Source organism: Heterodontus francisci, chromosome 1 (genome assembly GCF_036365525.1).
Source record: "Heterodontus francisci isolate sHetFra1 chromosome 1, sHetFra1.hap1, whole genome shotgun sequence".
Lineage (NCBI taxonomy): Eukaryota > Metazoa > Chordata > Chondrichthyes > Heterodontiformes > Heterodontidae > Heterodontus > Heterodontus francisci.
In genome coordinates, this window is record NC_090371.1 from 113,563,467 (window position 1) to 113,576,387 (window position 12,921).

At 39.9% G+C, this 12,921-nt stretch overlaps 1 protein-coding gene across 1 annotated transcript in view; it reads right to left on the bottom strand.

Moving 5' to 3' along the window:
• Positions 1–2,598: 2,598 nt before the first annotated feature.
• Positions 2,599–12,921, bottom strand: part of LOC137383442 (platelet-derived growth factor receptor-like protein) — a 38,800-nt gene continuing 28,477 nt past the window's right edge. Inside the window, exons 5-6 of the mRNA XM_068056374.1 lie at positions 7,187–7,326; positions 2,599–5,187 (exon numbers count right to left, since the gene is read on the bottom strand). Of these exons, the coding sequence (XP_067912475.1) occupies positions 4,996–5,187; positions 7,187–7,326 (332 nt within the window). The 3' untranslated portion in view covers positions 2,599–4,995. The remainder of the gene's footprint in view (positions 5,188–7,186; positions 7,327–12,921) is intronic.

Sequence of the window (12,921 nt, forward strand, 5' to 3'; positions counted from 1 at the left end):
GTACAAATGCATCTCCATCAATAGAGAACCTAACCAACTCACCTTGACATTCACTATCATTACTATTGCCGAATCCCCATCATCAATATTCTCAAGATCACCAGAAACATGGACCAGCCATGCCTATGTGATCAGGTAAGATATTAGGTGTTGTGCAGTGAATGGCTCAACTCCTGACTTCTTAAAGTCTCACCACCGTCTATAAGGCAGAAATCACGACTATGTTAGAACACTCTAAACTTGCCAGGATGGATGCAACTGCAACAACACTCAAGAAGCTGGACACTCTCCAAGACAAAGCAGTCTGCTTGATTAGTGCCCGTCCATTAGTTTAAACATCCACCACCAATGTACCATGGTTGCATTGTATAGTAGCTACAAGATGATCTGCAGTACCTCCCAAATCTGGGTCCTCCACCACCTAGAAAGACAAGGACAGCACATGAATGGGATCACCATCAACCTTAAGTTCTCCTTCAAGTCACACACTCTCTCAACTTGGACACATCACCGCTTCTTCATCATCACTGGGTTAAAATCCTGATACTCGTGAACTAACAGCACTATGACTACCACTTTCTCAAGGGAAATTGGGGTAGGGCAATAAATAATTTTTAGGGACATCCATTTCACAAGAAAGAATTTTTCAAAAATCTTCAATAATCATTGACAAATAACTAGAATTATTTATGCCTTTTAGTTCTTGGTTCGACATTTCTAATGATAAATCCAAGACCTGAATAGTGAATTCTCGCAAATGCATTGCTTGCAGTGACTTGGGTGACCATCATCTAAATAATTTATCATTTTTAAAACGGCCCAGGGAGCTTGTATAATTTTTGTACTTTTAGATTATGCATTTGAAAAGCAGTATTGTCCCAATATTCAACTTTTTAACTAATATCTGCATGATAAAGTGTTTCAAAGTGTGATTTATTATTTGGATATTAAAACCACTATTGTCAACATATCGTAATTGTGCCAATAGTAACAGATTTATTGAGCCTGACACTCCAGCATTCGTGCAAGCAGTCATAAAACTAGCCTCAGTACTGCAAATTGGCCATTGCCACTGTTTGCAATTGCGGGAAAGGGGGAGGGTTGTAACTTCCATTATGATCCTCTTCAGGTTTCAGCAGTGGTTCTGACGGAGTGGCATTTATATTCCAGCAAATATGCCATTGCTATAACAGTAGATTAGTCACTGATGCGATAATTTTCTGGAGCTTTAGTGATGATTATGTGGTGCAACAGCCCAACAAATTCTGAGCCAAACATTCTGCAATGTTTCTGACAGAAAAGGCACTCAGTGATCTTTTATGTGGTCAGCTCTGTGCTGTGGCATGAATTGGCCACATGGGGGCAGATGAGTCTATATGGTACTAAAGAATATGTATATGTCACACTACATGTGTATAATCAACAATATTTAGCTCCAGAAACGTCAATGTTGATAATGTTGAAAGTATCAGATGAATGTCTAATATATAAATGGATTAACATGAAATTGGATTAGGTTACACAGAACAGGAAAGTCCCACGTTCACTCCTTGGTCTATGCTGAGTTCGCTGATCTCAGCCAGGATGATACTGGGGCACTTCAAATGTCTTTACAATTTCAGGGTTCCTGCTCCAGATCACAATCTTCTGGCCTTTGCTGGAAAATATGTATGTGTGCATACTGAATGCAGAAAGGATCATACTGGGCAATGATACCTACCACGATGGTTAAATTACCTGCCTGACACAATCTGCTTGGAGTCCCATGTTAGAAATTAGTGAGACAATGGAGGGCTGTCAGCACCAGAAATTTTCAGAGACTCAGTTTCCTGCATGGAGTCAACAACAACAACAATTTGCATTTGATTTTGATTTGATTTAGAGATACAGCACTGAAACAGGCCCTTCGGCCCACCGAGTCTGTGCCGACCATTAACCACCCATTTATACTAATCCTACACTAATCCCATGGACTCACCTGTCTCTATATTCCCCTACCACCTACCAATACTAGGGGCAATTTATAATGGCCAATTTACCTATCAACCTGCAAGTCTTTTGGCTGTGGGAGGAAACCGGAGCACCCGGAGGAAACCCACGCAGACACAGGGAGAACTTGCAAACTCCACACAGGCAGTACCCAGAATTGAACTTATATAGTGCCTTTAAACCAGAACGTGTCCCAAGGCACTTAAACTAAGTTTTGTTCACTGGAATTATGGATCAGAGAATCAGGTGCAGAGGTTAGCAAACAAGATTTGCAGTGTTCCCAATTTTCTGATTGTTACAAGGAATTATCACAGAATCAGGAAAACTGTGAATCCGGGTGATGAGCTCAACGCCTGAGTCTTGGATGTGCATTCCCATCTAGCAAAGTCTGATATAATTTTAATGACCTGAATATTAAGAATGCCTCAAATCAAGCATGCTGACCTCTGTGATTCTAGAAATCATACTCCTGTCAAGGGGGACTGTGGGCCAGGAGCAGACACTCCAAATGTTTATCCATTTTCCTTTGCATGTCCTCTACAAAAAAAAAAGAGAAAAAATAAAAACAAAACAACTTCAACTTGGTAACTTTTTAATAATTAAATTTAATAACAAAAGTGTATAATATCATATACTGATCAATACCACTTGTTAGTATCATCTACTGGGGATTAGTTTGTCAATTTTATAATTATTTACCAATATATTTCTTTAAAAATGTGGTTATTCAACAGAAATAATACAATGTTGCAGTACAAGCCAACGTGGTACCAAGTTGCTTTGAATCCCTGTTAACATCCTTTAAAAATGTTTTACAATGAAATAATTAATGGTTGCTACATCAAATAGAACCGAGTATGTAAACAATAATTACTAACAAGATAACTACTAAACCTTATTATTAGCGTTTAATAACTAAGCCATTCTGTGCAAAGCAAAACTTATTATTTGATTATTCATCTGACTGAGACGTTTTTATTGAAAGAAACATTTTGTACCAGGAATAATAGGCTTCAGCAAGGCGAGCAGTCAAATAATTGTTAGCCCAGGTCTGCACAGGATAACATTCATTGATTTTGTTTGCTATATACTGATCTTTTAACTATTTTCTAACATAGTAATGTTCTGCTACTTCAATATAAACTACTGCTATTTTTACAAAAGCAATAGTTATTGAAAACACAAATATTGTCAGAAGGTTGGGTTTGACAAGCAAATTCCTTCAGACCACCTCATTTAATAGCATAAAGTAAACTGTGCAAGGCAGAGCAGCAGTCCTGCCAAAAGCTGTGAATTGCTTTACATATCATGCATAATTTACACATTTGTAATTTGGTTATAACTCATTTCATAAAAGTACAATCCTAATGTTTAAATTATTCAGATGTGTAATTATCTTCTCTCCAAATGTGACCATCTCTTTTCCAAAATATCAAATTAATCACTTTTTTAGTTTTTTTTAAAAAAAGGTATTGTACAGTTAGCTTTTCCTTTAATGTGTGTTTTCCTTTTCTTGACTTCTGGATAGGTATTAAAAGGTTAAGTAATGGAAAGTATTAGTAAAAACATATGTAGGCTTTTTTTCCTTCTTTGTGAATTTTATATGCTAGATGTGAAATGTTAACGCTCAGAAATGGAATACAACATTTTAGCCAGCATCAAACACTCTGGGGTCAGGAATAACTAGCTGCAGATTTTGGCACCCTTACACACACACATTCAGAGAACATCCCCTGTTTTCCACAGCATACATTTCAACTACTATTGCTAACTTAGTGCTAGTTTAGGTACCGTGCACATCTCAAATACATTTCACTTGCAGCCAACAGATAGAGAACATTGAGTATTGCTGAAAATAGCAACATGTTGTTGAAGCTTTTCATCTTGCAGTCATACAACTTTATACTGTATGAGAAGAGAGTGCTGAATGGTTGGCAAGTGGACTCTGACTGGTAGAGGCGTTGCCATGGAGAATGCAACAGTTTGTGGTGACTGACAGTTACTATAAACTGGTGCATTCTCCATGGCAACACCTCTACCAGAGTCCACTTGCCAACCAAGCGACACTCTCTTCTCATACAGTATAAAGTTGTTGCTTTCCCTTACATTGGTATTCTTGCAAATTGTCCTGATGAGTGCAAGACGAAAAGTTTCGACATGTCGCTATTTTCAGCAATAGTCAAGTTCTGTACTACCAAATGACTATTAGATAGAGAACACTTAAATTTCTTCAGTCTGGGCTGGCTTTCAACCTGGGGTAAAAGGTCAATATTATGGCACCCAATCCTCTAACTTTTATGGTGTTGTTTCATGGACTGTCCTGTTTGAAAAAATAAATACTGTTGTGCAGCTTAGGAATTTCTGTGCATAACAAGTCTTTGGAGTTGAGTCACTTATGATTTAGATTTAGATATACAGCACTGAAACAGGCCCTTCGGCCCACCGAGTCTGTGCCGACCATTAACAACCCATTTATACTAATCCTACACTAATCCCATATTTCTACCACATCCTCACCTGTCCTTATATTCCCCTACCACCTACCTATACCAGTGGCAATTTATAATGGCCAATTCACCTATCAACCTGCAAGTCTTTTGGCTGTGGGAGGAAACCGGAGCACCCGGAGGAAACCCACGCAGACACAGGGAGAACTTGCAAACTCCACACAGGCAGGACCCAGAATTGAACCCGGGTCGCTGGAGCTGTGAGGCCGCGGTGCTAACCACTGCGCCACCTATCATGAAGGAATATAAATGACATCTCAGCATTTAGTCTGCTGATAGATAGAGCTGACGTTAAACTTAATCTGGTTTGTCTCCATTTTCCTTTCTAAACTGGGATGCTGCACCTAGAATATTTCAAGTCCTGCAGTGAGAAAAGAAACAAACATTCCACATAAGAATTCACTTAACAAATAGGATACCGCTCTGTCTGGTGCATAAAGCTTAGTTAAAGTTGGTTCGAATGTTCCCCTGGGGAAAATACCACCTGATACAGGTTCCATTAGTAATGAAAAAATACTTGTGTAGCCACTGTAGTTTTTCCTATTAAATTTTCAGCTGTACAGATGTAATCCCCTACATCAATAGTTTCAACATCATCGATGTATAGCACACTCTTTGACAGTCTGACAGTGTATCCATTGTTTCGATCTATTAGCCTCCATTTTTCTGTGATGATCGCTGGTTTTTCATCCTGTTAAAGTAAAACTAGTATCAGACACTCCTTGATTTCCGTTATATCAAAGTAGCAGCAGTGTTGGATTTAATGGAAATAAATGAATCTAAAAACACATTGGTATATCTTATGTATCTTTGAAAATCACTACAATTACCTTTTTTTAAACTTCCCTACCAAGTACCATTTCACAGATAAGTGGACAAGCAGATCTCTGCTATTGCTCCTCCATCACTGGCTACCAGGAGAATATGATCATGAGCTGTGTTTGTCACAATATGAGAGCGGCCTGTATATGCGAGGCTGGTTCTCATTTCATACATATGCTAAATCACTGCTCACACTTTGTTTTCTCCCTTTGATAGCATATTTCAGATCGCGACTTCCCCTGTGTGAGGAGGCACATGTGTTAACATTGTTGTACCACAGCATGGATGGATACAAGTTAACACCAGCTTACTGCTTCACTTATAATTTATCTTTGTAAATGTACAGTTATAAAGATTTAGAGAATAAACATAAGAGACTTATTAAATATTGAAAATATCATTTCTATCATGTCCAAATACATAAGTTAGAAAGGATTATATCAGTCAGGTCACATTAGATAATTTTAAAAAAATGTATATTTAAGCAGCTTGTACGGAGCAGTAAAGAACAGGCAGATCAGAATCAATCTCTCCTTTGCACTGAATTAAACGATCACAGCTGGGCCATAGTGGTGAAACTACAACTTACCTCAGCATTCCTGAGCTAAGTAGGTGAAAAAGAGTCAGAAATCTACATCTTATTAGGCTAAACGTAACCAACTCCCTCTGTCAGAGGAACACCCTGTTGCATAAATGTTAAGTTTGCACGTTCAATGCCTCAAATCTCTTCAGATCATTAGATTAGCAAAAACAATTGGTCAATGAAGAAAAGGCCCTTATACTCAGTTTTCAGTTTTGAGACCTTTTTGCAGAAAACATTACAGGACTGTCTTGGAAAGATGTATCACTATTTATCTAAGTTGTACACAGCTACACTGGCACTGGAGTAGTAAATGTCAATCAGCAAGTCAGCAAGGTGAGTCATGTTCTAGTTTTACCTGAGCTTAAATAACTTGTAAACTGATGGTTTCTTTCCTCTCTTCCCATTTGATGCATTTTTAACTAACAGAACAGAACACAACAAAACACTGAGAAATTGCAACAGGAAGGTCAGAGATTTCCTGCAGTGATGCCTGCTCTTTCAACCCTAATGTATACAAGGGTAATATTACACGATGACAATATTCACTGTGACGAAAAGTCACCAACCTGAAAAGTTAACTCTGTTTCTCTCTCCTCAGATGTTGCCTGACTTACTGAGCTTTTCCAGCATTTTCAGTTTATATTTCAGATTTCCAGCATCCACAGTATTTTGCCTTTATGTTATTTGCTTGGGAAAGCATTCTACAAACAGGGGAAGCAATGTTTGAAGCTTTGCTGAATGTATTCTGTGCCCACTCCACTACCTCCATGTTTCTATTAAAGAATGTTGTTTCCCTTGTTTCAATTTCTTTAACTTTCTAGCAATTTTTGTGAAAAATTAATTTAGACAAATCCAAAATATGTTCTCCACATGATACCCTACTTTTAACAATAAATGTCAGAAATGCTGGATTTTGTTAAATGTTTTGAAAGACCAGCTCAGTGAAAACTATTCATTTCAGTATGGCGTAGAATTCACATTTCACATTACTCTTTCACAGTCATAGAAGGTATTGGAAAGGATCTATCTTTTCAGTGTGAAAACATGCTTGCGATCCGGATTTTCTCCAGAAATGTTGCAAACACTTTAATTTAACATATTGTGTAAATAATAGACTAGAGATATAAACAGAGGATATTCTGATCTGTCCCTTCACTTTATCACTAGTTATGTCATAGTTTAGAGAACTACATGGGGATATTGACTCCCATTCCGATGTATGAAAATCTGTTTAATAAAGGGAAAATAAAATGAGTTAGAAATTGAGCAAATAAAAACATATTACTTGTTGTCCTGGATATTTCCAAGTGAAGTCCACCTGTAGCTCTGGGTCTCCTACCACTGTGCAGGTCACATTGATTTGATCCCCACCACTTACTACATTTGATGAAGATGCAATCGTTGTAGATGGAGGGCCATTGGAAGCTGCACAGATATAATAGTTCATTACTCAGTTAGTGACAAGTCACCTGAAATGTGAATCACATTCCACAAAGTAAACTAACTAGTTCCTGGGTAAAACTCATAGCAAAACAACAAATTTAAAAAAAAAAATCACTACAGAGAATGCAAGTGAAAATATTCTCATTTCGTATCATAAAACAAAACTTATTTGCATAGAAATGATATTTTCAGGTTCTTTGATATTAATCACTTTGTAGTATAGAACTACTATTATTGTTACTGGAAATTATTTTGATTGACTTTCCCTCACTTACATTTCCCCTGGAGACATTGACTCACATTAGGATGCAGTTAAGCATATACTGGAAGCTCTACAGTACTGTACCCAAGAAGCTAATTCTCATGCGTGAACTTATACAGTGAATGTTGGTATGTTATTCTGGGTAAAGAGGAGGGATCAGTCAGTTCTGAAATGTGGCCTAGACACACACTTTGCATTGTGGTTCTCTGCTTAATGATCAGAGAATGGGGTCCTGGCTGATAAATGTTTTCCAATCCCTAACCCAGTGATACAAACTAATTATAGCAGCCCATATTGCAGGTTTGGTTGGTTCATAGATTGGGTATCACATCACACTTCCCCATTAAATTACTTTTTATAAAGTCTGCCACTAAATCTGTATATAAAATGACATTACGCCCTTGGTCCAAACATGGACAAAAAGCTGAATTCCAAAGGTAACTACCCTTGACATCAAGGCAGTATTTGACAGTATCAAGAACATGTGCTATGGTGAATGATTGTTTTTAATTCATCGGTTGGAAACCTGAATTAAACTTTAAAAAACAGGAGAAAAAGAAACTGATACAAGATGCCTGCTAGCAACTAAAATGGCCACCACAATTTGCATCAAAATACCCTACATTCCAATGTGTCGAGGTGGAGGTGCAAAGACTGGTCAATCCCCAAACCGAACAATGGTTTGGAAATTTTGAATGGAATGCCTTCATTAACAAGAAATTAAAGGTAATCTTGGAATATTAACACCGGTGGAGACGGACCACTCAAAGGGTAATCACTGGAAAAATGGGACCCTGAGAGAGATTGGAATTCTAAGACATGATCTAATTAAGTTGCAAGAAAGAGAATATACTGGGCCATCATGTGACAGACCCCCATCTGTGTGAAACTAGCTGCTTTTTCTCTCTGCAGGCAGACAAGCAACTGAGACTGATGAGTATGGACCCAAGTGAGGTTCCTTGCGTGTCTCTCTGCGTGTCTCTCTGCGTGTCTCTCTGCGTGTCTCTCTGCGTGTCTCTCTGCGTGTCTCTCTGCGTGTCTCTCTGCGTGTCTCTCTGCGTGTCTCTCTGCGTGTCTCTCTGCGTGTCTCTCTGCGTGTCTCTCTGCGTGTCTCTCTGCGTGTCTCTCTGCGTGTCTCTCTGCGTGTCTCTCTGCGTGTCTCTCTGCGTGTCTCTCTGTGTGGAGTTCCTCAGGGTAGTGTCCTAGGCTCAAGCATCTTCAGCTGCTTTATCAACGACCTTCCCTCCAACATGTAAGAAGTGGGAAAGTTCACTGATGATTGCACAGTGTTCAGTACCATTCACAACTCCTCAGATACTGAAGCAGTCTGTGCCCACATGCAACAAGACATGGACAACATTCAGGTTCGGGCTGATAAGTGGAAAGTGATATTCACGCCGCACAAGTGCCAGGCAATGGCCATCTCCAACAAGAGAGAAACTAACCTCTCCTCTTCACATTCATTGCTGAATCCCCCACCAAGAACATCCCGGGGATATCATTGACCAGAAACTGAACTGGACCAGCCATATAAATACTGTGGCTACAAGAGCAGGTCAGAGGCTTGGAAATCTGTGGCAAGTAACTCACATTCTGAATCCCTAAAGCCTGTTTACCATCTACAAAGCATAACGCAGTTGTGTGATGGAATACTCTCCACTTGCCTGGATGAGTACAGCTACAAAAACACTCAAGCAGCCCAACACCATCCAGGAAAAATCAACTCACTTGATCATCTCGGGACAGAAAACAGAGAGTAGGAATAAATGGGTTATTTTCAGGTTGGCAGCCTGTGACTATGGGGTACCGCAAGGATCAGTGCTTGGGCTCCAGCTATTCACAATCTATATTAATAATTTGGTGGGGGATTAAATGTAATATTTCCAAGTTTGCAGATGACACAAAACTAGGTGGAAGTGTGAGTTGTGAGGAGGATACAAAGATGCTTCAAGGGGATTTAGAGAGGTTAAGCAAGTGGGCAAATGTTTGGCAGATGGAATACAATGTGGAGAAATGTGAGGTTATCCACTTTGGTAGGAAAAACAGAAATACAGAGTATTTCTTAAATGGTGGAAGCTGGGAAGTGTTGAACTTCAAATGGAATTGGGTTTACTTGTTCTTGAGTCACTGAACGCTAACATGCAGGTACAGCAAGCAATTAAGGCAAATTGTATGTTGGCCTTTATTACGAGAGGATTTGTGTATAGGGGTAAAGATGTTTTACTGCAATTATATAGAGCCTTGGTGAGACCACACCCGGAGTAGTGTGCGCAGTTTTGGTCTCCTTACCTAAGGAAAGATATTATTACGCCAATGTGCTTTGTTGAATGATCATTTTCTTTAATCCACTGACTGGAGATCTGAATTTATATATATATTTTTTTTTTTTTTAAAAGACCAGCTAAAAGGCTGACTTTGCTGGCAGCTTAAGATGGCTACCTAATTTGCAACACTGTATCCTACACTGCAATGCTTGTGAGGAGGGAGATGAAATGTCTGCTCATGCCCCAGCAAGAACCAAGACCCAGGAAGTTTAAAAGGAACTACCTGTTCTTTTTAGCAAGAGAGAAATACTGCTCATTGCTATGTTTGAATGACTGAGTGACTGTCATATGACAAGCCCCTCCCCATCTGTGGTTTTAAGCTTGTATCTTTCTGCAGCAGAGAGAGAAGAAGCAACTGGACTCTGACACATGCAGACCTGAGTGGTGGGGGAGGTGCTCTCTCTCTCTCCATTCCAGCTTGAAAGCTTTCAAATCCTGTCTGTTGACTAACTACCTTTGCACACTCTGGCTACAATCAGAAACCCCATTGGAGGAAATTATTTACATCGCTGTTTCCAAGAGACCTACTGAACCAGTCATCTACCTCTTCAAACTAAACGCCTCAGGACCACTGAATTCAGCTAGAAGCCAGCTGAATCACCAAACTCCACAGACTATATACTTTTGTTTTCTCCTATGGACTCTAATTCAACACCTTTCCCCATTCTGTAACCTAGTTGAGTGTGTGTAAATCTCTAGTGTGTGTGCATGAGTGAAACTTGGCGTGCAGTTTATTATTTTCATTAGTTGGTTTAGGTACAATAAAGTTAATCTCTTTCTTTGTTAAACTCAAGAAAACCTGTCCGATTCGTTCTCATTATGATCATAGCAAGTAAGTAATCAAACACCTACTGAATTGGCCAGTATATCCACTTTAAGAAAGAATTAAACCTGTTGTGGTCAAACAAGTAGAGGGAAAAGAGGGAAGCCCTTCGACCCCTCCTCACTTGACCAAAACAATGTACTTGCAATAGAGGGAGTGCAACTAAGGTTTACCAAACTAATCCTGGGATGGAAAGATTGTCCTATGAGGAAAGATTAAATAGACTGGGCCAGGGATAGGCACCAACATGTTGCACCACGGACCTTTGACAAAATTATTGACTCAGCCGCGGACATGGGGGCAATTAATCTGTATATAAAGTGTATAGCCAACCTAATGCCATCAAAACACAGTCTGATTTAAAACACATTTTTCCTTATATATTGAGATACCAGGCATTGTTTTTGCTTGCACAAGTAGTCAATGTCTGCCACACACTTGATGTATTGATGCAGAGAAATTGGATTGATGTCCATCTGTCAGGAGTGATCTTGATCTCTTTCTCTTCTCTCTCACTTTCTCTCACTGTGTGTCAATCCTTATCCCCTCTCTATGTCCATCTCTCGTCCCTCCATCACTCCCCTCTGTGCCTATCCCTCTCCCCTCTCTTTCCCCTCTGTGTCCATCTTTCCCCCTTCGCTTTCCTCCCTGTGTCCATCCCTCGTCCCCCTCTCTCCCTGCCCCTTCTCTCCCTCCACTCTCTCGGGTCTGAAGAAGCCAATAGCAGATTTCTCATTCCTGAAATTACCAGTCACGGACCTCAACATCTTTTACCACAGACACTGGTGTCCGTGTACGGACACGTTGCCGACCCCTGGACTGGGCCTTTATTCTCTGGAGTTTAGAAGAATGAGAGGTGATCTCATTCAAACATACAAAATTCTTACAGGCTTGACAGGCTACATGCAGGAAAGATGTTTCCCCTGGCTGTTTCCCCTATAACCAGGGGTCACAGTCTCAGAATAAGGTGCAGGTCATTTAGGATTGAGATGAGGATGTATTTCTTCACTCAGAGGGTGGTGAATCTTTGGAATAATCTGCCCCAGAAGGCTGTGAAGGCTCAGTCGTTAAATATGTTCAAGACTGAGATTAATAGATTTCTACATATTAAATACATTAAGGGACACGGGGTTAGTCCAGGAAAATGGTGTAGGAGTAGAAGATCAGCCATGGTCTCATTGAATGGCAGAGTAGGCTGGAAGGGCTGAATGGCCTACTCCTTCTCCTATTTCTTATTTCTTATATTCACCCCAACCACCACCTTAAAATATTCACTCCCTCTACCACTGATGCACAGTGGCAGCAGTGTGTACCATCTACAAGATGCACTGCAGCAACTCACCAAGCCCCCTTTGACAGCATTTTCCAAACTCTGTCCTTCTAGGCTGTAGAGGTCACAAAGCATCAGATGGAAGGGAACACCACCACCTGCAAGTTACCCTCTAAGCCACACATCATTCTGACTTGGAACTATATCACTGTCCCTTAGTTGGGTCAAAAACATGGAACTCCCTCCCTAGCAGAACTGTGGGTGTAGCTACATCACATGAACTGCAGCTCACCACCACCTTTTCAAGGGCAATTAGGATGGGCAATAAATGCTGGTCTTGCTAGCGAAGCCCACATCCCATGAGCAAATAAAAAAAAGTTAAGATTGGAGCCATGCAAGAGCAGACCCACTGAGGAGAAGAACAGAGGTGGTGTTGGAGGAGAAGTGTGCGATTAACCATCTCAAAGGTTACAGAGAGGTTAAGAATGCCAAGAAGCGATAATGCACCAGTCACAGAGAAGGGAACTTTCATAGGTTAATTGGCTTATTGGCCAAAGTGTTACAGCAGGTTACGTGTCCCTATCCCATTTGAATTCATCATACAAAGTCGAAAAGAAATACAATAAAAATTGTGAGTTTTCATTTTTACCAGACTTGGGGTAAATAATTTAAACCTATTAAAATTACTCCCTTTGTTCCACGCATAGTCTCACTTGACAGAGCACAAATGGGAGAAACGGGTGCAGAAGTCAGCACACCTGATCCACTGATATTCGCTCCTACTAAGTGAGACATCAATCAATAGCAGAGTCTCTGAAAGCTTATGTGGTGTTCTTATGTGTCATGTGGAGAAAAACAAGTTTACCCTAATTAAATTGAAAATGTGGAGTTATGAATA